This window comes from Solea solea, chromosome 10, assembly GCF_958295425.1.
Source record: "Solea solea chromosome 10, fSolSol10.1, whole genome shotgun sequence".
NCBI classification, from domain to species: Eukaryota; Metazoa; Chordata; class Actinopteri; order Pleuronectiformes; family Soleidae; genus Solea; species Solea solea.
The window spans coordinates 29,161,578-29,188,856 of NC_081143.1; the positions used below are offsets into that span (position 1 = coordinate 29,161,578).

General features: G+C 42.0%; 2 protein-coding genes and 1 long non-coding RNA gene across 7 annotated transcripts in view; 2 read left to right on the forward strand and 1 right to left on the reverse strand.

The window, feature by feature from the left end:
• krt222 (keratin 222) overlaps window positions 1-15,408 on the forward strand; it is a 28,569-nt gene extending 13,161 nt beyond the window's left edge. For 3 of the 4 annotated variants that reach the window (XM_058641427.1, XM_058641429.1, XM_058641426.1), the window contains 5 exons: window positions 1,685-1,810; window positions 4,088-4,308; window positions 7,981-8,237; window positions 8,451-8,553; window positions 13,067-15,408. In XM_058641427.1, coding sequence (XP_058497410.1) covers window positions 1,685-1,810; window positions 4,088-4,308; window positions 7,981-8,237; window positions 8,451-8,553; window positions 13,067-13,280 — 921 coding nt within the window. In that variant the 3' untranslated portion in view covers window positions 13,281-15,408. The remainder of the gene's footprint in view (window positions 1-1,684; window positions 1,811-4,087; window positions 4,309-7,980; window positions 8,238-8,450; window positions 8,554-13,066) is intronic. The other variant, XM_058641428.1, reaches the window with a different exon arrangement.
• Window positions 15,409-16,319: 911 nt separating this feature from the next.
• Window positions 16,320-27,102, reverse strand: LOC131466393 (tensin-4-like). 2 transcript variants are annotated; one of them, XM_058639583.1, is made up of 14 exons: window positions 27,056-27,099; window positions 25,696-25,787; window positions 25,337-25,568; window positions 23,568-23,898; window positions 23,010-23,338; window positions 22,825-22,920; window positions 22,622-22,750; window positions 20,927-21,019; window positions 20,250-20,327; window positions 19,514-19,555; window positions 17,963-18,134; window positions 17,788-17,856; window positions 17,123-17,152; window positions 16,320-16,944 (listed from the first exon to the last, which is right to left on the reverse strand). In XM_058639583.1, exons 3-14 carry the CDS (start codon window positions 25,548-25,550, stop codon window positions 16,812-16,814), a joined length of 1,716 nt encoding a protein of 571 aa, XP_058495566.1. In that variant the 5' UTR covers window positions 25,551-25,568; window positions 25,696-25,787; window positions 27,056-27,099; the 3' UTR covers window positions 16,320-16,811. The 2 variants fall into 2 exon arrangements, with proteins under 2 accessions (XP_058495566.1, XP_058495565.1); XM_058639582.1 differs by lacking the exon at window positions 25,696-25,787 and having other exon boundaries at window positions 27,056-27,102.
• LOC131466394 (uncharacterized) lies at window positions 18,732-22,301 on the forward strand. The gene is made up of 3 exons (XR_009241421.1): window positions 18,732-18,904; window positions 19,244-19,367; window positions 21,589-22,301. It is a non-coding gene; the product is annotated as an uncharacterized LOC131466394 (long non-coding RNA).
• Window positions 27,103-27,279: the final 177 nt, after the last annotated feature.

Genomic DNA, 27,279 nt, shown 5'->3' on the forward strand with positions numbered 1-27,279 from the left:
TTCTGCAAACCTTGTATAATCTAATGATGAATCCTCATGATTTGTGATTTCATGATTGAATGATAGCCCAGAACATGGTTTACAAATCTGAGAGCTGGTTCTTTTCCGAAAGACCTGAAACTAGTTATTGAGGTAATTTACTGTTAAACTCTTACTCGCGTGTTAAATCAAGTGATTTTCCCCCCGTAGACTTCCATTCTTCTTGTAAGCAGCTGAATGGTCTCTGGTGGTTATTTGTTACTTCTTTCCTTCTCTGTATGCTCGACTTTTCAAACCAGCAGACTGAGTCCATCACCTGCTGTGACTTGTATCACCATTGGTTCAAGTTAAAGTGGATATTTGTGGTTTATTTAATGGTCTTGACCACGACTTATATCCCTTCTGTGATAAGCCACTTTATTAGGTACACAGGGCTCATATTAAAGGGGGGGGGGGGGGGGGGGTGGTCTTCTTCTGCTGCAGCCCACCTGCTTCCAGGTTCATGTTGTGTCTTCTTCATTTGTTACTGTTTATCTGCAGCTAGTCTGGCTTTAGTCCACTGACCTTTGGCATCAGCAAGACACTTTGGCTCCAGAGAACTGCTGCACACACATAATTCTCTGGGAGATGGTTGTGAGTGCAAATCCCAGCAGATCAGCAGTTTCATAAAAAAATCACATGATGCTCGGTTTGAACTTCAGCAGGTCATCTTGACCATGTCTACATCCTGCCGTGTGATTGGCTCTTTATATATCTGTGTGTGTGTGTGTGGGTGTGTGTTGTCACTGATTGTCTTTACTGTCATTTCTATAACAAATGATGCATGAGTAAAAACAAACGTAGATACTGAGGACCAGTAAAGACCCCAATAATCACTATAAATACTGCTGCACACTTACTCACTAAATATGTTAATGTGTTATCACAAAGGTGAGATGAAGTATTCTCTTTTGTCTTATGTTTGATCCTTTATCCAGTAAAAGCAGCATAAAGTTGGTTTATGAGCTCTTTGACTATTGTTTGAAGCACCTGCTGTGAACAAAGGCTCACACAGTGTTAGTGTGTCACATCACAGTCAAAGTTAAAGTACCTTTGCCAACGGCTGGAAGCCTCCACAGCAGGTTTTTATCCACTAAAGTAACTGTTACACCATAATAGTGACTCTATTAATAATAATAATAATAATAATAATAATAATAATTATAATAGAGTCCTTTTGAATGAACTTCTGATGCCAAAGAAGGGTTGATGACCAAAGTCGTAAGATAACACATTTCAACTTCCGGCCTCTTTTGTCCTCACTGTGCTGAGACAGTTTCTCTGTGACGTGGAACTGACGAGTGTGAGAGATGAACAGATGTTCAGCTTCAGCAGCTGTGTGTACACACACACACACACACACACACACTTTCTGTTTACTCAAACCCAAACGCACACAAGCAACACAACCACACGCTCATTGACTGAGTGCCAGTGGGTGTGTGTGTGTGTGTGGATGTTGGGTGTGTCTCGTTTATCTTTGGTGAAGGTGGATGATCGGTAGAACAAGTTGTCTTTAAACTGGAGGGTCGAGGGTTCAGTTTCCCAGCATTGACATATGTGTGATAGAGATGCATGTAGTGTTCAGCAGTGTTATAACACACAGCATCTCTTCTGTCGTACGTCCATGAAACACTGTGTGTCTGATCCTTCTCACCTCACCCAGGAGGAGGCAGCGTGGGCTCAGGTGAGTCTCGGCGGCGCTGCACTGAGGGAGGCGCGGGCCGAGCTCACGGAGGCCAGGAAGCAGTGGCACTCCCTGCAGGTGGAGATCGAGACCCTGCATGCTTTGGTAAGACAACATACGACACATGAACATGTATGACCTGAGCCACACAACATGTGTTAGCCACAGCTGCCCTTAATGCACACCACTGATAATTATCAAATCATTGTTTTATCTTTCTGTAATGGTTAATACACCAGTGTCTACAAGCTCTTTTACTGAAACTGTGTTTATATATATATATATATATATATATTTATGCTAAAAACTGTTAACCATGAATATTCAAATTTACTGTTTTCCAAAAGAACAGAAAAAATAGTAAATGAATATTATTACATTATTATTTCTTGATTAAAATGTCAAATTATAGTTATTTACTCGCACCGCAATGTTTTTAAGATAAGATAAGATAAGATAAGATAGCTTTTATTTATCTCACAGTGGAGAGAAAACAGCGTTACAGCAGCTCAACAATAGATAATCAACAACAAATAAACAATATACTAGTAAGTAATACAAGTAGGAAAGAAAATATTGACATAGTTATATATCTATATATATATATATATATATATATAATTTAAGGATGGCACGATTCCCCTTCTTCATGTATTTTACTGATAGAACTCCAGTATCTGCTGATATCAGTCAAAGCGACACATTAGTGCCATTTGAAGCCGTTTCAAAGACATCATTTTCATTAACATAGATTCTTCTCCCATAAACATCATGACTAAGCTCGTATGTCTCCTCCTGTGTATAGTGAAGCATGTGATCTAGAGTATTTTGAGACTGTATTGGATTATTAGTTTTATCTGTCTAATATTATTATTATTATAATAATAATGATATATAATAATAATAATAATAATAATATATAATAATACTGGATCTGATCCAGTGATTTTATGAGAGTTTTCAGTTTATGACGTTTGTGGTAGAAAAGTTAATTAACTTGGAAACTAAAATGTAAATAAATATCATAGATTACAACATTTTTGAAGAGGTTTTGATAAATAATTGTTGAATGATGAATATGAATATTAGGACACTTTACCGCGCTCAAGCTAAAGGTCGAAGCTCTCAAATGAAGGCCTTGCATTAGTTAGTGAACGTAGTCATACGACCGGCAGCTGACCTCGGTCCATGACTCACCCTCTCATCACAGCCACTCTGTCACCAACATGGTCCATTTCAATGGCACTCCCTCATTTCTTGCTACATCAGTGCTGCCTCACAATTGCTGCCGTTGGTGAAGCTTTGCCGCCTCCCCTAGCCCGGCCTCCTCCTCTAGCCCGGCCTCCTCCTCCTCCTCCTCCTCCTCCTCCTCTCTATAGATCAGGGTCAAAAGTTTCAAACGTTTTTCAGCGTCTTGCTCGGGCTTGCTGTTGTGTGGGGGTTTCCTGGACTGCGCCGCCTGTTTGGCTTTGTACGCGGGTTAATCCATCCGGGGAGAATCTAAAGAGCAAAAGCATCAGCACCAACTCTAACTTTGTCTCCATTTGTTACGATGAATGGATGAATCACGATGAGAGTGTTCCTGACTGACTGCTTTTTATTTCATGTCTCCAGCTGCTCGAGAGGCTGAGAAATAAAGGCTTCGCTGTTTAAAAGGGTTGTCGAACGTCTGTTCTATCTATCAATTTTACAGCGTTTCACAGCTGCACAGAACTCAGGATGGATCATGTCCTTTTTTATTCTATAACCACTACTAATAATAATAGTAATAATACTACTACATTGTATTTCAAGGACACTGTACAGAACAAACAAACAACAGTAAAAACAGAAAACAGGACGAGCAAATGGAACATGGAATCACAGAGAGCAGGTTCCTCTAAACAGGTGGTGGGCGGAGGATGGAGGAGGATCTGAGGGAGCTGGAGGAGGTGATGATGTGGAGAAGGTCGGAGAGATACGGAGGGTCGAGGTTGTGGATGGCCTTGAAGGTTGGAGGATGGCGGTGATGTGGTGGAATGAGGGGCTTCTGTGATGATGCAGCAGCTGAGTTCTGGACCAGTTGAAGTTTCTGGAGGGATTAGTGAGGAGAGAGTTGCAGGAGTCAGTGCGGGAGGTGACGGTGAGATGGACATATGCAGAGTGGGTAATGTTACTGCTGTGGGTGAGTGGGTGAGCTGTCGAGGGTGACACCCACACTCTTAACCTGAGAGGAGCTGTCCATGGTGAGGGAGGAGGATTAGGTTTTTGTCACTGTTTCATTTGAGGAAATTAGAGATGCACCAGATAAGCAGTTGTTGAAATGTCATTATGTTCAATTATATCATTATTACTTTGGACGCGCATCGTTGTGCTAATAACCCGTCGTCTCTTGCTGCACAGGAAAAAGGATTGGAGAACTCATTGCAGAATACCCAGCACATGTACTCCAGTCAGCTGCAGGACCTTTCCCAGGTGATCATGGGCTTGGAGAGTGAGTTGGAGCAGGTGAGGGGGGGCCTGGCCACCCAGCGCCAGCGCCACAGCCTGCTGCTCAACACCAAGATGAGGCTGGAGCGAGAAATTGCCACTTACCGACGTCTGCTGGAGCGCGAAGAGGGCAGGTGAGGGCAACCAGGAAGTGTATTTGTTTCATCTGTGCAGACGGAGAAAAACACCGACATGAGCTCAGACACAACACAATCATCAGCTTTGTGTATCTGTCAAACAAGATCATTTCATTTAATACGACTGTTCTGTCATGGATTAATGACTCTGTCTGCATCAACAACAAATGCATGCTGAGACAGATTGAGGCCGTGGATTACAGCCAATCATGACTTGTTGTTGCAGTGAGTGGAAAGTGACCACACACTTGACACTGTATGTGGTCACCGCTGGTGTGTACTTATATAACCATGAATTAAATGAAGCTGGCAATGGTTTATCACCTCATTCCCATCACTGTCTGCAATCAGCACTCAGAGTCTGCCAGAGCTGTTTCATTGAGGGAAATTTACATTTCTTTAACCTGCTTTTAAATGATCCTGCATTTTGGACCAGGAAGAGCTCAGAGTCACTGATGTGCTGCTTCAGTCGTGAGCTCAGAGTCACTGATGTGCTGCTTCAGTCGTGAGCTCAGAGTCACTGATGTGCTGCTTCAGTCGTGAGCTCAGAGTCACCGATGTGCCGCTTCAGTCGTGAGCTCAGAGTCACCGATGTGCCGCTTCAGTCGTGAGCTCAGAGTCACCGATGTGCCGCTTCAGTCGTGAGCTCAGAGTCACCGATGTGCCGCTTCAGTCGTGAGCTCAGAGTCACTGATGTGCCGCTTCAGTCGTGAGCTCAGAGTCACTGATGTGCCGCTTCAGTCGTGAGCTCAGAGTCACTGATGTGCCGCTTCAGTCGTGAGCTCAGAGTCACTGATGTGCCGCTTCAGTCGTGAGCTCAGAGTCACTGATGTGCCGCTTCAGTCGTGAGCTCAGAGTCACTGATGTGCCGCTTCAGTCGTGAGCTCAGAGTCACTGATGTGCCGCTTCAGTCGTGAGCTCAGAGTCACTGATGTGCCGCTTCAGTCGTGAGCTCAGAGTCACTGATGTGCCGCTTCAGTCGTGAGCTCAGAGTCACTGATGTGCCGCTTCAGTCGTGAGCTCAGAGTCACTGATGTGCCGCTTCAGTCGCGAGCTCAGAGTCACTGATGTGCCGCTTCAGTCGTGAGCTCAGAGTCACTGATGTGCCGCTTCAGTCGCGAGCTCAGAGTCACTGATGTGCCGCTTCAGTCGTGAGCTCAGAGTCACTGATGTGCCGCTTCAGTCGCGAGCTCAGAGTCACTGATGTGCCGCTTCAGTCGTGAGCTCAGAGTCACTGATGTGCCGCTTCAGTCGCGAGCTCAGAGTCACTGATGTGCCGCTTCAGTCGTGAGCTCAGAGTCACTGATGTGCCGCTTCAGTCGCGAGCTCAGAGTCACTGATGTGCCGCTTCAGTCGTGAGCTCAGAGTCACTGATGTTCCGCTTCAGTCGCGAACTCAGAGTCACTGATGTGCCGCTTCAGTCGTGAGCTCAGAGTCACTGATGTGCCGCTTCAGTCGCGAGCTCAGAGTCACTGATGTGCCGCTTCAGTCGTGAGCTCAGAGTCACTGATGTGCCGCTTCAGTCGCGAGCTCAGAGTCACTGATGTGCCGCTTCAGTCGTGAGCTCAGAGTCACTGATGTGCCGCTTCAGTCGCGAGCTCAGAGTCACTGATGTTCCGCTTCAGTCGCGAACTCAAAGTCACTGATGTGCCGCTTCAGTCGTGAGCTCAGAGTCACTGATGTGCCGCTTCAGTCGCGAGCTCAAAGTCACTGATGTGCCGCTTCAGTCGTGAGCTCAAAGTCACTGATGTGCCGCTTCAGTCGCGAGCTCAGAGTCACTGATGTGCCGCTTCAGTCGTGAGCTCAGAGTCACCGATGTGCTGCTTCAGTCGTGAGCTCAGAGTCACTGATGTGCCGCTTCAGTCGTGAGCTCAGAGTCACCGATGTGCTGCTTCAGTCGTGAGCTCAGAGTCACTGATGTGCTGCTTCAGTCGTGAGCTCAGAGTCACCGATGTGCTGCTTCAGTCGTGAGCTCAGAGTCACTGATGTGCTGCTTCAGTCGTGAGCTCAGAGTCACTGATGTGCCGCTTCAGTCGTGAGCTCAGAGTCACTGATGTGCCGCTTCAGTCGTGAGCTCAGAGTCACTGATGTGCTGCCTTTGGTTTTTCTCCTTTGGAAAAAATAAATTTGAATGGGAGGCACGGCCTGACAGCGGACATTTGCATTGTTTGCTCTTATTTGAGAAGGGTGGAGACTGAGTGACGACCAAGAGAACATCCTCATATACTGTATACAGTACATGTACATGTATCTATGTACATATATACAGTGTACATGTATTTCCCCCCCTCTTCCTCTGCAGAGAATAATGTTTGTCCCTGGTGAGGACTGAACGTTTCCCACTGGCCACTAACAGACTGTAAAACACATGAAATAAAATGCTGGAACAAACACTCGTGTAGCAACATATGAGAGAGTGTGAGTCTGCGGTTTGTGACTGTTGTGTTGGTCGTGTGCTGTCTGTCCTCATCCTGCACGTCTGTGATTGCTCTCTGGGAAAGGAGAGGATTTACTGTAGGAGAGAAGTGCTGACAACGGTCTCCAGTGGATTCAGTGCCAGAAACCATATTCTCACAGATAATGGTTCAGGCGTCTCCACGCTCAACGACCTGCTGTTCAGCTCTGTGGATGGACCTGGGGTTGGGTCACGGTTAGTGTTACTGACCTGCTGCAGGTTAGCAGAGATGTGGTGAACGAGGGGTGACCTGCTGCAGGTGAGCAGCACAAGAAGACCATGGTATAATCATAATATTAATAATAACAATGATGATGATAATAATAATAATAATAATAATAATAACAATAACAATAACAATAATAAGGGTTTGTGTCAGTTACTCTCACGTTGACAGCACACTGTGTAAAATGTTAACGCTGCAGTGTATAGTCCATAATGAGGCTCATTGTCGCACACTGAAACACTCAAAAAAAAGACCCAGTTGTAGTGAAAACACTAGACAAGCTTATATATGATTACATTTTGACTTTAATCATGTGATAAATGTAACCTAATGTATTGTTATTTTATACATATATATATATATATATAAATATATTATATTATAATATATAATATTATATATTATATATTATATATATATATATATATATATATATAATATAATATTATTATACAAATATTGTTCACTGTGGTCAGGTTAGGTTAGGAAATGCATTTATTTTTGTTTAAGCAGAAAATTATAACAAATAAAACACAAACTCCAAAATGCCAACGGACATTTTCCATTAAATCCTTGTAAGTTAACAACTTACCTTTAATAGCTTAGCGTAGCATAAAAGCTAGAAACAGGAAGTTATAGTGTAATACCTTTTATACGCAGTACTGGTCACAAAGTTGAGCATCTAAAAATGATGCTGTCTGTTATTCCTTTGAAACAACTAATGCCAGGATCACACCAAATTCAGTGTTTCCAGTGTTGGTCCTGATTATAGAATAAAATAAAATAAAATAGCTTTATTGTCATTGTTGCAGGACAATTTAGCACCATCTCTCTCAGCAGCACATGTGCAATCACAATAGACTAATAAAATAAAGACAATGAATTAAAAAGTATATCTATATATACAGTATATATATGTTCATCATCATCATCATCATCATTGACAGCATGTGCAACAAAGTGAAAACGTGAATGATGAAAGTGTTAGTGTACATTTCCCTCATGGCTGCAGGTACATGGGTCGGGATGGTCAGCTGATGAGTCTGCAGCCATGGAGGTCGTGTGTGGTGGAGTCAGTGGAGACCGGGCTGGAGACCGGGCTGGAGAACGGGTTCAGTGACCCGGCTGTTACTCCAGATGAACCCAAGTCTGAGCCTCTGCCTGAAATACCGTCACTCCTGCCAGCAGAGAGTGGACTAAAGAAGAGCGTCCTGCACAGACAGCAAAGCCTTGTCATACTAACAGGTAACACGCAGCTTAAGTTAGCTAAACCTAACCCGAACTCAACCGCAATTCAAACCTTAGACCTAAACTTAACCCGTTCCTCAGAAATAAGGTTCTGCCTCATCAGGGCCAGGTTTTGGTCTCCATGAGGACTGCTGGTCCTGATATGGTCATTGTTAATGCCATAAAAGTCCTAAAGACACACACACACTAACTCCATGTGTCATCTTTCAGAGGCGGAGCTAGATGAAGACCTGCCAATCTCCACTGTGAAGACTCAGGAGATTCTCCAGGGCAACGTAGTGCGTGAAAGTGCCGAGGGTCACGGCACCATCGAGTAAGTATTGATCATGGACTTCATTCCCCAGGACATCAGCATGTTTTCATTGTTTACTGGGTTTCAAGTTCAAAGCAAAGGTGGTGTCCATACCACTGAAGCAGAGCAGTCACACCAATACACACTACAGTCCTCACCAAGCAGCACATTCATGACTTTGAGCAGAGAAAAGAATTCACGTTTATTTGCTCTCTGAAGATTGATGGAACACCGTGAGTTCAATAACATTTCAATGTTTTCATAGAAACACATTTATCTTCACAGAGACAACACAAGTGTTATTTACCGTGTTCACCTCGTACACCAGCGGTAGATCATTTAGGCGAGCGTTAAATGTTTTGTTAAACATGTATAACACAGAAGAAATAACCACAACCATTCATACTGCTGACTTCCGGTGTCGTCATGGAGACACATAAACTATTTCACTAGCGTCAACTACAAATCAAAAGAATCAAAACAATCTAAAAGTAAATGAATAAATCTTTGAATAAAGATTCTTTGGAAGTAGAGATCTTATAATAAATAAAGAATAAATAAAACATGGTGAAGCCACGTCTCACTCAACATAGTACGTACAAACAGTGGGGGATTGGTGCCTTGCTCCAAGGATTGAACCATCAACCTTCCAGTTACATCACCAACAACCCCAGCATCCTCGTATAAGCTCCAGCAGGGGTTTAAATACAGTATTTGCTCGTCAGTCCTCAGATCTCCCAGATTATAATCTGTGGTGTTAAATTCAAACATGAATTGTCCGACTGAAATAAATATGGTGACCACACGGTGGAGCAGTGGTTAGCATCGTTGAGGCGAGGGCATGGGCCTCTCTGCGCGGTGTCGGCGTTGTTGTCCAGAAATGGATTTCATGGTTAGTTTAAGTGGACGCTCTAGAGCAGGGGTCAGGGGTCAGGAAGTAAATGTTGCCGAGGTCCAATATTTTACTAAACAATTGAATATGTACATTAAGTGTGTATTAACGGTGGTGACCACTGCTGCAGTGTTGATGGTTGTTTGTGTGAAGTTTAGTTGTATAAACTGACCCAAACTGACCTTTAGACACGAGGGTATGATGGAGTGTTCAGTGTTTATCCAGAAGAGGGCGGTAATGTTACATCATAGAAGAAGAAGTCACATGATGCTGGTCAACATGGAGACATTTCTTTTTGCAATATCTAATTATTATTGTGATTACTTCAAAAATAACCACTGAAGATTCCACTGTTTATAAATCAGTGTGCACTCATTTTACACAGCTGCACATACACACACACACACACACACGTGGACAAAATTGTTGGTACCCTTCGGTTAATGAAAGAAAAACTCACAATGGTCACAGAAATAACTTGAATCTGACAAAAGTAATAATAAATAAAAATTCTATGAAATTTAACCAATGAAAGTCAGACATTGCTTTTCAACCATGCTTCAACAGAATTATTTAAAAAAATAAACTCATGAAACAGGCCTGGACAAAAATGATGGTACCCTTAACTTAATATTTGGTTGCACAACCTTTTGAGGCAATCACTGCAATCAAACGATTCGTGTAACTGTCATTGAGACTCCTGCACCTCTCAGCAGTGGTTTGGCCCACTCCTCATGAGCAAACTGCTCCTGTTGTCTCAGGTTTGAAGGGTGCCTTTTCCAGACAACATGTTTCAGCTCCTTCCAAAGATGCTCAATAGGATTTAGGCCAGGGCTCATAGAAGGCCACTTTAGAATAGTCCAGTGTTTTCCTCTTAGCCATTCTTGGGTGTTTTGGGTCATTGTCCTGTTGTAAGACCCATGACCTGTGACTGAGACCAAGCTTTCTGACACTGGCCAGCACATTTCTCTCTAGAATCCCTTGATAGTCTTGAGATTTCATTGTACCCTGCACAGATTCGAGACACCCTGTGCCAGATGCAGCAAAGCAGCCCCAGAACATAACAGAGCCTCCTCCATGTTTCACAGTAGGGACAGCGTTCTTTTCTTTATATGCTTCATTTTTCCGTCTGTAAACATAGAGCTGATGTGCCTTGGCAAAAAGTTAAATTTTTGTCTCATCTGTCCATACGACATTCTCCTAGAAGCTTTGTGGCTTGTCTACATGTAGTTTGGCAAATTCCAGTCTGGCTTTTTTATGATTTGTTGTCAACAATGGTGTCCTCCTTGGTCGTCTCCCATTAAGTCCACTTTGGCTCAAACAACGACGGATGGTACGATCTGACACTGATGTTCCTTGAGCTGAAGTTCACCATTCATCAATTTTCCTCCTGCGACCACGTCCAGGGAGGTTGGCTACAGTCCCATGGATCTTACATTTCTGAATAATATGTGCAACTGTAGTCACAGGAACATCAAGCTGCTTGGAGATGGTCTTAGAGCCTTTACCTTTAACATGCTTGTCTATAATTGTCTTTCTAATCTCCTGAGACAACGCTCTCCTTCGCTTTCTCTGGTCCATGTTGAGTGTGGTACACACCATATCACCAAACAGCACAGTGACTGCCTGTAGACCTATATATAGGCCCACTGACTGATTACAAGATTATAGACACCTGTGATGCTAATTAGTGGACACACCTTGAATTAACATGTCCCTTTAGTCACATTATTGTCAGTCTTTTCTAGGGGTACCATCATTTTTGTCCAGGCCTGTTTCATGAGTTTATTTTTTTAAATAATTCTATTGAAGCATGGTTGAAAAGCAATGTCTGACTTTCATTGGTTAAATTTCATAGAATTTTTATTTATTATTACTTTTGTCAGATTCAAGTTATTTCTGACCATTGTGAGTTTTTCTTTCATTAACCGAAGGGTACCAACAATTTTGTCCATGTGTGTACATGATGAACATATGTGTTATTTTAGCCATATTTCCTGGATGTTTTAAATAAAGTGAGAAATAATGATGTTGTATAGTCACAATAACAAAACACAGCAGTGTGACTATTATTTCATCCTGAGAGATTCATGTTTCAACAACAGAATTAAACACATTTTCTTTAATCTCCCAGTCAACACTCAGGCTTTATATTGACTCATTGACCTCACGATGACCTCATCCATGTCAGGGCGGGGAGGACACACACACACACAGACACACACACAGACAGACAGACAGACAATCAGACAGACAACAATCACTCCACGCTTTCCGCCGACGTTCCCATGAGTAATGAAAGGTCACAGCGCCGCATGGGAACGCTTGTGTTTGATGTGTTTGATTTCAGGGCACGGCGTCTCTTATTCACCTCTGACTGTTGGACGAGACATGGGTGGAATTCTTTGTTTATGATTCACGTGTTACCAACCACACACACACACGCACACGCACACGCACACACACGCACGCACACGCACGCACACACACACACGCACGCACACACACACACACACACACACACACACACACACACTCACACACACGCACACACACACACACATGTTCGACATTCATGACTTGAGGGGACATTGCATTGACTTACATTCATTTCTTGGAGACTTACTCTAACCTTAACCACAATTACTACTGGCCTAATCCTAATCCTAACCCTAACCCTAACCCTAACCTCAACCTAACCATGAAACATATCTTCACCTTAAAATGTAGTAATTTACGTTATGGGGACTTGCTTTTTGTCCCCACAAGGAGGACAAGTCCCCATAATGTGACTGTGTAAACAGGTTTTGGTCCCCACAACATTATTAATACCTGGTACACGCGCACACACACGCACACACACGCACACACACACACGCGCACACACACACACACACGCACACACACAGGTTTGTGCCACTACTCTTCTTATGACACTGCTTTAATGTCCATTCTTTTCAGACATCCTTAGTAAAGCCTTATCCCTAATCTTAAGCATAACTAGTTAATACCTAACCCTGACCCCGACCTACCAGGACCAGGGTTTGGTCTCCATGACCAGCTCAGTGTTGATGCCAGACCTGGTCCTTAAGAGGCAACAAATACAAGAATGAACACACATGCAAAGTTTGTCAGTTTTGTGTTTCCTGAGGTGTGTGCCGTGGCCCACTGGTGGAGAAGGGCGGTACTGCAGGTTGACCTCAGGCAGAGATTATTTTTGAATGACATAATTAATAATCTTTGAATAATCTCACGTCTCAACAGTTTGTTGTTCATGTCATTTCAACATTTATCATAAAGTGGTTTTCTTTTCTCTGTGGCTGTTCGTTTCATTTATTGTTCACATGTATTTTATTGTCTTTTATTTATTATTCTGTTCAGCACATTGTGTGTAACCACAGTGCAGTACTGTGACTGTACTGTGGTGGAGACGAGACGCAGCAGAGTGTGTGAAGTGTGCGGCTCAGAGAGCGCAGACAAACACAGGAAACAGGAACCTGCAACAGTCACAGCAACATAACACAGTCGGTGTCTTGGTGTCGTCTGTGTTTGTGTTTGTTTGTGTTTGTGTTTGTGTTTGTGTTTGTGAGATATCACACACAGACCTACAGCATCATCACCACATCTAACCTCTCTCGCCAGGACAGAGAAGATGGATCAGGTGATAAAGCAGTGGGAGGGCTCCTTCTTCAGAGGGAACCCCAAACTGAGGAAGAAGTCGGTGTCGCTGCGCTTCGACCTGCACATGGCTGCGGCAGACGAGGGCTGTGCTCAGACCAAACAGGACAGCCTCCCTGACGTGGAGGTGCGGCTCATCATGAAGAGGTCCCGCAGCATCCCAGCCATCACGCAGTGACTCACTCACTCACTCACTCACTCACTCACTGGTTTCAGCTGTTTGTAGTGATGTTACAAAACTAGCATCCGTGCCCTCGACATGTGGGATGTTGTCATTAATATTATGCTAATTATCAAAATAATGACTGACAGTGAGATTTCCCTCCTCATGGTTTCTCATAGTTTCATGAGAAGATTAGACTTTATTACTTTCTGTGTCATGTTTCATCATCATCATCATCATCATTTAATGAACGCTCAGTTCACAGTTGGATGGAGATCAGTGAGAAAAAGGCCGTCGACCCACGTTTAGACCAGTATTAACATCTGTCCTCTGTCCCCAGTATTAACATCTGTCCTCTGTCCCCAGTATTAACATCTGTCCTCTGTCCCCAGTATTAACATCTGTCCTCTGTCCCCAGTACTAACATCTGTCCTCTGTCCCCAGTATTAACATCTGTCCTCTGTCCCCAGTACTAACATCTGTCCTCTGTCCCCAGTATTAACATCTGTCCTCTGTCCCCAGTATTAACATCTGTCCTCTGTCCCCAGTACTAACATCTGTCCTCTGTCCCCAGTACTAACATCTGTCCTCTGTCCCCAGTACTAACATCTGTCCCACACTTTTCAACGGTTTGATCCTGAGAAAGCACAGACGAGACGATCCAAACAGGAACAGGAACACACACTGAATCTCACAGAAACCTGGGAATATAAACAGACGTGGAGGCGGAGCATCAGTGTGGTCAGTTAACAGTTGTGAACAGAAACACAAACAAAGCAGCTCGTCTTGTACGAGTTACGCTTCCAAACAAAAGTACACAACGTCTGTTTCCCGGTCGCCTCGCTCTCATTGGTTATTGCGAGGTTCCCCAATCGCGTGTGTTAATCCCTCACACACCAGATAATCTGTTCAAATCAGCCTAAAATCGGACACCCATGATTGTTGGAAAGGCCAGATCAGGACCAGAATCTGACCTCTTGTTTTTTCTAAGAAAAAGATTTGAAGTGAGTGACTGTGCAGAAATGCTTAGGGGGTTAAGGGTTTTAAAAAAGGGGGAGACTCAGTTTTAATTAAAAACTCCAAAGTAGCACATTATATTTTCACTTTTATCTATTAAAAGAAGGCGGTACTACAGTAAAATAAGAAAGAATGTAAACGTGCCATATGAAGTGACAATATAACTGTCACAATAAAAGATCAGTGCGATACTGAAAGCTATTTTTCATTATCGTGTAACTTTACACTGAATCCATTGTTGTGTTACATGTACAGTCACTTTATTACACCATTGACCCTGCTTCCATTTTATAACACTCCTTTTATTACAGCAGCGGTTATTTGACCATCCTGCATCCGCTTTGTCAACCACTTAATCAGCCACACCAAAGTCCAGAGAGACAATGGTCCTTTTTAGCTTTGCTGGGGACACATGAGACACATGAGACACATGAGACACATGAGGTCCTGATCTCCTGCTGCTCTTTGGTACATTTGTGTCTCTGAGGTCATTGAAAATGAATGATTCCAAACATGGAAGATACAAAAGTCAGAAAGAGCAAGTCATATTATATTATATTATATTCTCATGATATCATGACACTTGGGTCACATTATATTTGCCTTTCCTTGTTGTTATTAAGTGTTTCCTGCTGGTTGTTGATGCTCAGTCAAGTTCATGTTTCAGGGTTGTAATGTAAACTGCACCATGTGAGCAGTGTTGTTTCATGTTTGTCTGAACGCTTGCACTTAAAACAACACGAGCACTCAGCGACACATACAGATATACAGATATATAAACGTGTGACTCAGAGTCCACGTCTTCACCAGAGGGGGGCAGTATCTGTAAATATTTAACACTGCAGTGCATCGCCAGTACTCCGCTGGGGTTACGTAACACATGCATCGTTACACCTTAGATTTAGAGTTTTTAACACTAAATCGGCACCAAAGACATTACAAAGATGAAATGGACTGTTGTGCCTCAGAATATTTAAAGTTATTATCTATGCAGCTCTGTGCTTGATTTTTGCTCTGCTTCATGAAGCACACATTTCATTTTGGGAGCGCAGTAACTACAAAATGAAGCATTATGCTTTTATCTAACAAGATATCATTTAAAATAAAATCTAATAATGACAATGAATCTGTGCAGACTGTGATTTCTGTCAAATCAACCATCGTAAACTGTGGCCGATGTTTCTTCATTGCTTGTGTTTCGACTGAACCCTGATTTAGTTACACTTCATAAAATGTGAGTTAAAGCTGCAGTGCGTAACTTTCTGCTGCTGTTTGTTCTTCATGAACTCAGATGATACCGAGCTCTTCATCTCAGACCTGACTGAGGGAGCATTTGTGTGCATACACCAGCAGAGCACACTCTTAAACTATTTGTGGCTGATTTTTTTTTTTTTGTCACACTCCAACCTCAAAATGTCAGTGAGTGTCATCGAGATCCGCTACACTGAGAAACCCATTCACATGTACTCGCGTCACAAAATTCCCTTCACATCCGCTGTAAACGCAGCATGAGACGGGCATGAGACGGGCATGAGACGAGACGAGCACGAGACGGGCATGAGACGGGCATGAGACGAGACGAGCATGAGACGGGCACGAGACGGGCATGAGACGGGGGCCTTGCACGGTGGCCACCATCTTTACTTTACATGTCGCTTTATCCAAAGCGACTTACAAGGGAATTGAGTACAACCTGTGACCATGATGTCTCTGCACACCGCGCCGTGTTAACCACCGCGCTTCCCCACACTGTCTCACAGCCACAAACAGACAGACCAGCTTTTCCTCTGAATCTTAAGATCGTCTGTCTGCTCACTATTATTGCAGGTGACAGTTTGGGACAGAAACATCACTTTCTGTCCCAAACTTGTCTCTGTTTAGATGTTTTATCGACAACTATCAGAGCAGAACACCTTCCTGTTCCTCTCTGAGCCGACTGGAGCAGAGTGTGTGTTCAGTGGAGAATAAACGACTGAAGCTGAACCAGCAAAGGAAAAGATGAGTCACTCACTCACACACACACACACATACACAAAGGCAGTTGAATCACTTTTAATTGTAAATTGTTCTTAAAAAGTGCAAATGAATGAATACAGTAATAAATACACTCACAACTGTACAGTTAAGGGCATATGCAATGGCTGCGCTTTGAAATGAACAGGACAAATCACTATTTTAATCACTTCTCTTTACAGAACCTTCAAAATCCTCCTCCTCATCATCATCATCATGTATTCTGGTATCTACGTGAAATGATTTAAAACTACACACTAAACTGTTGAACCATGTAGTGAACTTATTTTACACAATAACATTCAACACTGAAATCATCTCTAAGTCTAAGCTGCTTAGACATTATTGTAACGTTATTTATTGTGTGTTGTCCTTTTATCTTCATAAATGCCGCAGATACACTCGCACTCTTTTCACTGTGATTTAATCCGACCACAGAACCAGGTAGCGCTCTCCTTTCTGCTGAATATTGCAAAATCAGCGCAGTATAAACAGACCGTGTCAGTCGTTTAGTGTTCATAGCTTGGCTATGGCAGCCTGAATCACCTCAACGACCTTGCTGCAAGGCTGCAGGGGGTCGTACTCTGCAAAAACGTGGCAGACATTTTCCATGCCTGCCTCGATGCCTTTTGCCACGAAGCCAAACATCCTGTTTGCACAAACAAGGAACAGATTAGCTTTAATTTGAACAAAATGGAAATACAAGACAATATGTTTTCTTATTTAAGTTTAGTGATTTGCAGATGAGGCTTAAAAAAGCGAGGGCTCAGTGTGGACAGTCACATGAGGACATTCTTGTGATACAGTGAGGAATAAAAGACATTTACCTTGCACCAAATGTAGTACCGTTCACCCACCTGTGAGAGTAAAACAGGAAAAGTTTGATATTTCTATGTTACTTGAACGGTCCAGTGTGTAAGAGTTAGTGACGACTACTGGTGAGACTGCAGAGTGCAACAAACAGACCACTCCCACAAGTGTAAAAGGGAACTATTCATTGCCTAAAGGATCCGACATGAATGTTTCTGTAAAGCACAGTACATATGAAGGCTTATTCAAAGGCTATGGAAACCAAATGATTTGAACTATAAAGTAGTTCTAAATGTACAGTATACAAACATACTACATAGGAAGTATATTCAATCTCTGGAAGTAGACAGATCATGATGTTTTTCTGGGTCCACAAACAAATTTGCTTTTATTTAAGATTTATGTCTATATGTTTTAAATGATTCAGTCACCAACTCTGTTGATATAACTTTAAATGAGTTGCTAAATGTTTGTGAAATGGGTCATGAGAGTTTGCCATCTTTAAAAAGTAAAGAAAATGTGGGAAACACACAAACAAAAATAGTTTTTATGTTACTTCACAATACTAGTAGAGTATATTAATGAGCTCTTGACTCACAGTCATCAAAGTGTTGGTAATGTTTCCAAAGCAGATGTTTATCACTCCACTACTTTTATGTGGCTACATGTTGTTAGAACTCACACTCGATTGTCTGGGTCTTCACCGCCGTAGCTGAGCAGGTGAGCAGGGTAATGGCGTCTGAAGAAAAGCCTGTGGAGGTGGTAAAAGAGATCACATGAAGCCAAACTCACAAACCACAGATCTGCACCACCTTGATTTACTGTACAATCTCAGCAGCGAGTGTCTTTTTTCTTACTTCCTGTTGATGTCTGTCAGTGTCACACCCTTCCATGACACCTTCAGGTTGACGACGGTTGGTGTGAAGGAACCTGGGGTCTTCTCAAATGTTGAGGACACGGCCTTCTGGACGGCATGAGGGCCTGTCAGCATCTCAGTGGGGACAGCGTTCAGGTAGATGAAATTACAAGCTATGGAAAGACAACGTGTTACTGGTAGAATTTGGAAAACAGGCTGAAAACATGATACAACAATACAACAAAACAAGAAAGTCAAGAAAGTTCGAGTCAGAAATCTCTCTTTCAATCCTGAAAGGATCAAATAAAGTCAAGAAAAAGTCCCTCACAACTTTTATTATTTTTTAAATCAGTAAATCTCCACACATTCCCAAAAGATTGACATGTTTGATGAATGAGAATATTTATCTTATGCTTAAACATAAACTGTATGCAAATAAATGAAATAAAACGTTTAATCTGCAAGGTCATTAATAGCTGTTTTAACAGTTTAACACTTTTAAAAGTGATGGCAATTGGAAAATGTATTTAAATTTGAATCATTCATCAAGTCATAGCCAATATAATGGCTAGCACAGTTATTACAGGTCATTAGCACGCCCTGTTTTAGTCAATGTCATAAATGTGTGTTTTTTAACTAGCAAATCTAATATATTTGAAGTTTAGAGTTTCAGTAACGTTATAATATTTGGTGGTTTGTTGATTTCATTGTCTGGTTTATTCTACTTTATTATTCTACCACATTTCATGCAGGCAGTGTTTAGCCTACTTCTTTAGCATACTAGCTAGCCTGCTGTAGTTCGTTTTTAGCTAGCAACAAAATATGAAGCTCTGTAGCGATTAGCTTGAATTAACTAATCTCATCATCTCAACATCGTTGCTGCTAATCAAACTAATTATGACACAGCTTCCACAGCTAATGAGGCTCATTACACACACAGTAGGTAAGTGAGTAATACCTATTCTTCATTTTTGACGTAGTGTTGACGTAACATTTATTTAAATGTGGAATTACCATTACTGATATCTGTGACGTCAAAAGTGTGTAATAATAACAATGAGCGCTCAAACACACACACACACACACACACACGGGCACTGCACTAGTATGTATAATAACAAAGGCCATAAAGTTGAAGGACAAAAGTGACGAGTAAAAACTAAATGACAGATATCTATTATATCTTTAAGTGTAGTTTTTATCCTGCGTAAAACATGTAGTTTGTCATGTAGGTAAATCAGCTGAAGGACGTCTGAGTTTGATTTAGCTTCCCTGGTTTCAGGCTCACTGTCACAATGACTGACGTGAACGTCGTTCATGTGATCACTATCACACCTGCTCAAACATGACAACATGACAACATGACAACGGCTGCTGCTGCTGCTGCTGCTGCTGCAGAACAAAAGGTAAGAACACAGATATAAAGCTTCATGTTTATATGTAAGTGTCACGTTTCTTGTCCTACGCTTTATTTAAAGGTCAGTGTCAGTGATATCAAAGAAGGCTAATGTTGTGCTAACAACAGGTGTCAGTGTATGTTAGTGAGCGTCACCTGTTTTAGCTTCTGATGATGGTTTGTCGTTCTTCTCTTCAGCTGTTCACAGAACAAAGACATCATGAGACACTGCACTGACTTCCATTCATTTCAACACTTAATCTTATATTCAAATCATTGTTGTTGTTGTTGTTGTTGTTGCTGCTGCTGCTGCTGCTGCAGCTCAACAGACAAATACAGTTTCTGACATATAGTCTATGTCTTTGCACTATAAGAAGTGACGAGCGATAAACTTTATTAGAATGGGAACTTTAAGGTTATGGAGAACCATAAATGACATTATTGCAAGTAAATTAATGAATAAATAAAAATAATAAATAAATACAATTATTTGTTAAAAATGAGAACAGGAATGAATGAATAAATAGATAAACAAATAAAATAATAAATAAATGAAAGTTGATAAATAAAAAGAATTAAATGTATTCATTTATTTATGTATACATTTATTTATTCCTGTATTTATGTACGTATTAATTCATTCATTCTTTTATTTATTATAATCCTTTCCTTTCTGATTGTTGATTGATCCAGCAGCCTTCTAAATGTTTTTTATGGCTTGTGCATGCCAATGTGCGATTAACCCTTAATCTTAATCTTAACCTTAACCTAACATTAATCCTAATTTAACCAGAGTCTTAGAAATGAGGTTCTGCTTCATTAGGATGATGTTTTGGTCTCTGACAATGTCCCTGTTCATGTCAGAATCACACACACACACACACTGAATTACCTTGGGAGTGGAGCAGTAGTTTGCAGGGTAAAGCGTAAGATGACACGGTGTGTTGGTAAACCAGGGCAGACAGACTACCTTTAAAACAATGTAGAAAAAACAACTCAAACATCATTACAACTACAAACATAAACATTCAGTGATAAAATATTTACATACAGACTAAAGTTCACAGTTATGACTGCAGTGATATTTGTTATTTGTGTCGGGTTCAGTAAATTCTAAGCAATTGAATATTGGGCCAACACATCATATCTTCATCAGGCAAAATCCTTTTTTTTTTCTTCTTATGGTTAAACTAATCATCTTTTTTCAGAATAAAAGGCATGACTCAATCCTTCATCTGTAAATTGACTTACATTTTCCCCTTTTTGGGGATTCTGCAGAAGCAAGAAAACGATACGATGTGATAGAGATAGAGGCAGGTACTGCAGTGTATATGTTTCAGTTGTCAAGCTCTGATAAGAAAGAGACGACCACAATAAAGCTCATATGTGGGCGTGAGAACACGCCCTGTGAACTCATACCACTGCCCCTGCCCCGCTGCCCCTGCCCCGCTGCCCACACACATGTCTGACTCACTTGTGGCTGTGGAGTCATGTTGAGTAGGCGAGAGCATTGGAAGCAAAATGTAAGTGATAGATTAAATGACAAAAAACAGTGTTTCCAGAACTCACCGAAGTACGGTTCATGAGAGGAGCCTTTGATGCGAACGCCTTTGGTAGAGGATTCAATGAGGAAGTGCCGTAGACTCTCTGAACTGCTCTCTCCTGTTTGGATGAAAGGACACAGGAAGTTTTGACTGATGTTTAAGTGCCGTGGTAAAGCTGCTTTCCACATTTTCCTTTGTTTTAATCCCCCGCACCACAACAACAGTCCACAAGACGGCAACAAACACCAACATGATGGTCTCACGGCAAATGCGTTACATAAGATCTGAAAGACCTCATTATGTGACGCACACATTTTCTGTAAAACTCGTTCATTCAATCGAACCGTACCTCTCTCGGTTTTCCTATTCCTGTCATCTCTTAAAAAGCTTTAACAATTTAGTTTGACAACATTTTTCCATTGCAAACTCTCCCCTGAAAGTAGAACTCACAGAGCAGAGGGAGTAGTGACATTCCTCTGTTCCCTGATTTTCCTTGGGAGAGGAATGTTCTGTGAGCTCGCACACACTCAACCGACCTCAGAGACAACACACTGCTCACATTTCTGCTGTTCTTCTCTCTTTTCCCCAAAACAACTACAAATGAAGTGAGCCTCAGCAATGTTTTGTGAATGACGTTTGTTTTTTCTGCCCTTCATAAACAGCTGGTTTTCTTTTGTGTTTACACAGGGTACACTGTGGCTGGGAAAACATAACAGCACTGTCTCCTGCCTCACCACACGTGAGCTGGATGTCGTCAGACGTGACCGGACACATTGTTTAAGTCATTCTCTTTGTCTTTTCAGATCTCAGTGCGGAGGAAGCTCATCAAACACTGCTGCGACTTTTATAGTGTCCACGATAGCAATAATCTAATAATCTATAAGTGTCCACTCGTTAGATTAGGCCCTCACATTACCATACGTCCACGATAGCAATAATCTAATAATCTATAAGTGTCCACTCGTTAGATTAGGCCCTCACATTACCATACGTCCACGATAGCAATAATATCACATGACCATTCTGTGATAATCAATATACGATCATATAGCGATACATCACCATATGTGATGAAGAAACCAAACCTGCACGAGGAAGAGCATTCACTCACCACCACAGTTCCTACATGGGGTTTATGTGTTCTTTAACCTCTGTGTTGTGGCGCACACGCGTGTTGTGGCGCACACGCGTGCTGTGAAAGATTGTCAGACAGCTCATGTAAAGTGTATGGCTGCATTACCGGTGAAGGGCCACTGGGTTTAGAGAGATGTATGGTGCATTCCAATAACACCTGGGAGTGATGTGTTGATCATGAATGATCGTCGGAAAGAAAACTTTTATCCATGGATTGAAATGAAAGAGTACTTTGTGTACAACTCACTTAATGTGAAACAAATAAGAAAGAGGTGCAGAGTTTTAACTATTCATGCAGGAGCAGCAATCTTGAAGTTTAAAAAACACTGTACGTACTGTATATAAGTAGAAAATGTTAATAAATACAAAAAACACAAAACTACCAAAACAAATACTGAATTAGTTTCATAGTAAGTTTATATATAAATATAGTGTAAGTGTAAGTTTATTGTCAGCTGTTTAAATGTGAATATGTTCTGGTGTTTTTCCCACAAAAGTCAGAAGTTTCATTTCTGTGTCTGTGATATCATCCGTGTTTTACTAAATGTCAACATCTGCTTTTAAGTGACGGAACACGAGCGTTTACCTGGGTAGGCAGAAGCAGTGAAGCTGAGCTGCTGGTCAACCTTCATGGCCAGACCAAAACTGCCTCTGTAGGACGTGCTGTCTCTGATCACAAATGAGCCTGAGTCCTTGTCTTTAATCAGGACTTCAGCTGGAGAGGAGCAAACAGTTCATGTCAGTCTCTTAGTCGGATACCTCTTCAGACTGTCGTTGGGAGATTCTTACCTTCTGCTCTGCTGATGTGAGGACGGAACCAGAACTTTGAAGTGTCCATGACAAATTTCATGGAGGGCTGACTGCCACTGAATCGAGCCTGGAAACCTAAACGAGCGTAGAGATACGAGGGTGAAGTCAACAGTGTTTGAAACAGAGCGACAGGACGTTTGACTTGTGCGACACCAGCGACTCACTGTGAGGAGACGATGGCTTCGACTGGCACGTAGTGAAAGTCCGTAAGTCCATTTCTGACGCAGGAGAACGGACGGGCACATGCGGTTGTGGTGCACCGTTCACTAACAGAACAGGAATATCGGTGAAAGAGCAGGAGAGTGAAGCTGGACTGCTCTGTGCCCCCTTGCTGTGGACGTCCTGCAGATGTCCCTGCCTCGTCAGCGCTGGTTTCTCTGGACATTGTCTGTTCTCAAACAGCCTCATTGAGGACACATCGCTGAAGGATGTGCAGGTGCTGTTCAGGACGGACTCTGGAGAGTCAGCGTCTTCACTGGCCAGAGACAGGGAGCTACACAGGAAGGAAGTGGAAGCGTTTAAAGATACTGTATGATGATGACATTTACTATTACACTCCCTGTTCCTATGTTTTTAGTTTAGCTGTTAAAGGTCCACTTTGTTACATTTAAGAGAGTTAAGTTGCAGAAATTCAAAATACTAAGTATGTTTGTAGAAGAATTGTTTGGGTTGTTTAGTCTGAGAAAAAGCGTCAATGTTTCTACAGAAAGGTTGAGTTTTACCTGCCAAGGATGTAGCTGGTGTCTGAGCATGTTGACATGGAGAGGAGCGAGGTGGCGCTGTTTCTGTTGGAGGTCGACAAGCGGGATCCCAGGGCGAAGCCACTGTCTTGCTTTGGCGAGGGATTGTGTCGCGGCACACTTCCACACGGCAGCGGTGGCCGAGAACACGTGGGGGAGCAGGAGAGAACCGGCACGCCATTGGTCCTGCAGCTGCGGCTGCTCTGTGCTGGGATGGGTATACTGGGTGACACACATGGAACCATGATGGACGAGGAGCTGGAAGAACATCCTCTTGGGACCAGCACGCAGTGGGAGACATCGTCATCAGAGTCTGCAGAGCAGGGACAGGAATGTGTTGGCAGAAGTGAAAAAGTTTGCAGCCTCAAATGTTGTGAAGGGCGTGGCTGAGGTGTTCAGCAGGATGGGCTTGGCAGCTGAATCTCACCTGATGAAGAGCTGCTTGTAGCTGCTTGCACAACTCAGGCCAAACCTTCCAAACTGTGCTTTGAATTGTGTTTCTGCTCTTTCCATGATATCAAATCCCCTGAAGAAGTCTCAACTTGTTCCTGAGCACTCAACAATCTGTCTACCTCTCTGTGTCGATGGACGCAAAATAAATCTGCGTCGTCAAGAAGAACGTGGTTTCACATAATCGTGTATGATGTCCATGCAAATATGACTAAACCAGGGGAAAGTAGCACATCAGTGATGTATTTGGTGATTTTCTTTGATGCACGGTCAGATGTCTCCTCTCTCTGGTCTGTCTCCACAGCAGAGGAGAAGTCAACAGGAAGTCCATGATTATGCTTTGTTGACTGTCTATGAGCAGAGTGGGTCTGCTGTAGCACCCTCATGTGTGACTTGTTGATGAGTTTCTCTGTGTCTGCAGCCCACTGTGTGCAGGGTGTGTCAGTAGTCTGGGCACTAGTCCCACAACAGCTGAAGTGGTGCAATTACCCCATTATCAAACATTCAAACTATCTCCAGAAGGGTGGGTACGTTTCCAAAGCCTCAGGCTTCATGTACTAATAGTTTAGTCAGTGACTCTGACACACCACTGTAGGTGGATGCTGTTAGTGTTGCACTTTGTTGATGATCTGATGATTTCTGTGGATTTTGTTTTTTAACCGTCATCAAATGAGAGCAGACATGTGTTTATCTCCACACAACTATTCCTGGGATTCTAACTTTAGTTCAGTGTTTAGATCTAATTTCACTCGACAAGTCAATCAGAATTCTTTATTAACCCTTTGGGGGAATTTGGGAAATGAACATTCCCATGCTGCACACAGGAAGTGATTGACGAGTAAAGTGTCGACAGAAAGTTTCAGAAGTGAATTCCAGTGCAGAAAAAACCCGGTTGTCCCTGCAGCAGTAAACACTCGCGATGGATCAAATATTCATTTGGTGATTGTCGTCCTTCCTCGTGCAATACGATAAATGCTACACTAGGCAAATGTCCATGTTTTCATTCACTAATGAAGGCGCTCTAAAGAAAAACAGTCGCTGCCAGTTTCACTCGCCGGGCGTCACTACGGGAGTGAAGAGGAGGGAGAAAGCTAAGCTAACAGATGCTCCATCCACCTTCAATGACCTTTGTTCTCTGTGTTCGCTACATGATTGTCTTGATTATCACAGAATCGTCGTATCGTGATATAGTTATCATAGTATTATGTATCGTATCATGACGTACCCTGTGATTCTCACCCCTAGTAACAAAAACTACTAAGACATACTGAGGTAGAGGCTTTCACACTGTCACACTGTACCTGTGGGAGGGCTGATGTTGACCTGGAGGGGTTCAAATGTCGGATCCAGTTCCAGGATGAGCTGGTTGAGATTATCCAGGGAAACGTCGAGATCAGAGTCGGCCTGGTTGCCACTGGGCTTCATCTCCTGAGCCTCGTCCAGGCGGATCGTCTGACCCACCCTCAGAACATGATTGGGAATGGTGTGGGACATGCCTTCAGCTGTAGGCATCATGTTAGGAGATCCAGAGTCCTGGGGGACAACCAGAGACACAAACACAATGGAGGCAGATCATTTACACTGTCTTCACCGTAATAACAGCCGCACTTTTGTCCTGTTTTCCCAGATACTCATCTTCTTACGTAGAGCAGCCACTTACCGACGCTGACGGCTTAGAACTGAATCTTTTGTTGTTTATTGCAGTGGTATTGTTCTGTGACGTCTTTACTGTACATGTTCTACCTGAACGTCCTGCAACCATTCATCCATTCCATTAATAGTGCATGTGTTCATGTCTACAAGCCTAAATACACTGCTGTGTTGATGTGATTGGCTGATTAAATATTTGCATTAACACACAGGTTACACAGTATACGTTAACTTTTATAAAGTAGGATGGGAGCGTATTTATGTTTTGGTTGTGCAAAAATGTAACTAAATGGTTAACAAATGAAATGCAACCAGTAACTAATAATCATTCTTACTGATTAATCTAGTGATTATTTGCTGGTTTGGATATAAAGGTGGGACGGTGTACCTAACAATGTGGCCACCATTGCATATTCAGCTACTTCTTATACCAGTTCACCAACATTGAATTGGACTTTAGTAACAAATAACTAGAAAGCTGTTAATAAAGAAATCACTAAAGAAAACACAGTGAGTTAGAGTGTGTGACGTTTCTCTCCTGTTGCTCAACACATGCGTAAAAATCCAGTCATTCAGTAAATGACTTACAACGCTGATATCAGCATTAGTTGTTTGGGCAGGGCGTGTAATACGAGGATGATTCGCTCGTCCTGCGTCTCCTTCTCCGTGTTTCAGACGAGGTGTGGTGCTCAGTGACTCACCAGGTGACTGATGGTTACCATGGCTACACCAGTGTTTTTCTATAACAGCTAAAACCTCCCAATGCCCAACACAACAAAAATGTGCTGTTTTCTGAACAGAATCCAAAGGTTTTTAATTCTTTTTGAAAAACACCCACTTCATATTTTCTCACCCGTATTTATGCAGTTATTACTCATACATATAAATTTGTGCAATCCTTTTTTTACATTACATCCCATGGTATATATGATGTAAACAACAATATTTGTAGATTATTATTTAAATTTTTACCAGGCTTAAAACTGAATTACTGTGCCATGAAAAACTGTTCGCATACAAGTTGTAATTTGTAAATTCAATTATTTGTCTCATAATGTGGAGCATAATAATAATAATAATAATAATAATTGATTATTATTATTATTATTAATAATAATAATTGATTATTATTATCAATAATAATATTATTAATATGTATTAATATTGCACATTATTATTATTATTATTATTATTATTAATAATAATAATAATAATAATAATAATAATTTTTTTTAATAAATGGTAGCTTTTAAAATCTCTAGTGCAATTTAAAAATAATCCAAACTGTCAAACATGCATATTTTTCACTGCAGTTTATGTTGTATATTCTGCTACAGATCATAGTTAGTGCTAAAGAAAATTAATCTTACCTTATTTCTTCAGCTGTGGTGGTTTTTACGCTATGACTTCTCACTGGTTTACTTTTACACTTCACGTGTGTTTCATGCTTATATTAATACGAGCCCCAGCCCTTTTTCCATCGAGCCAATCAGCCGCCAGGATCTCTGATCTCTGCAGCTCCCACTGATGAAGTCATCAAAGCAGTGTAAAGTTTATAGCTGGAGGGGGTGTTTCTCACCCACACACACACACA

Coding starts and splice junctions, on each gene's coding strand:
- LOC131466393 (XM_058639582.1), bottom strand. CDS start 25,550: ATGATGCCTACAGCTGAAGGCATGTCCCACACCATTCCCAATCATGTT. Junction 23,899..25,336: donor CAACATCAGCCCTCCCACAG/GTACAGTGTGAC, acceptor CCTGCTCTGCAG/ACTCTGATGACGATGTCTCC. Junction 18,135..19,513: donor ATCATCAGAAGCTAAAACAG/GTGACGCTCACT, acceptor GTCTTTCCATAG/CTTGTAATTTCATCTACCTG.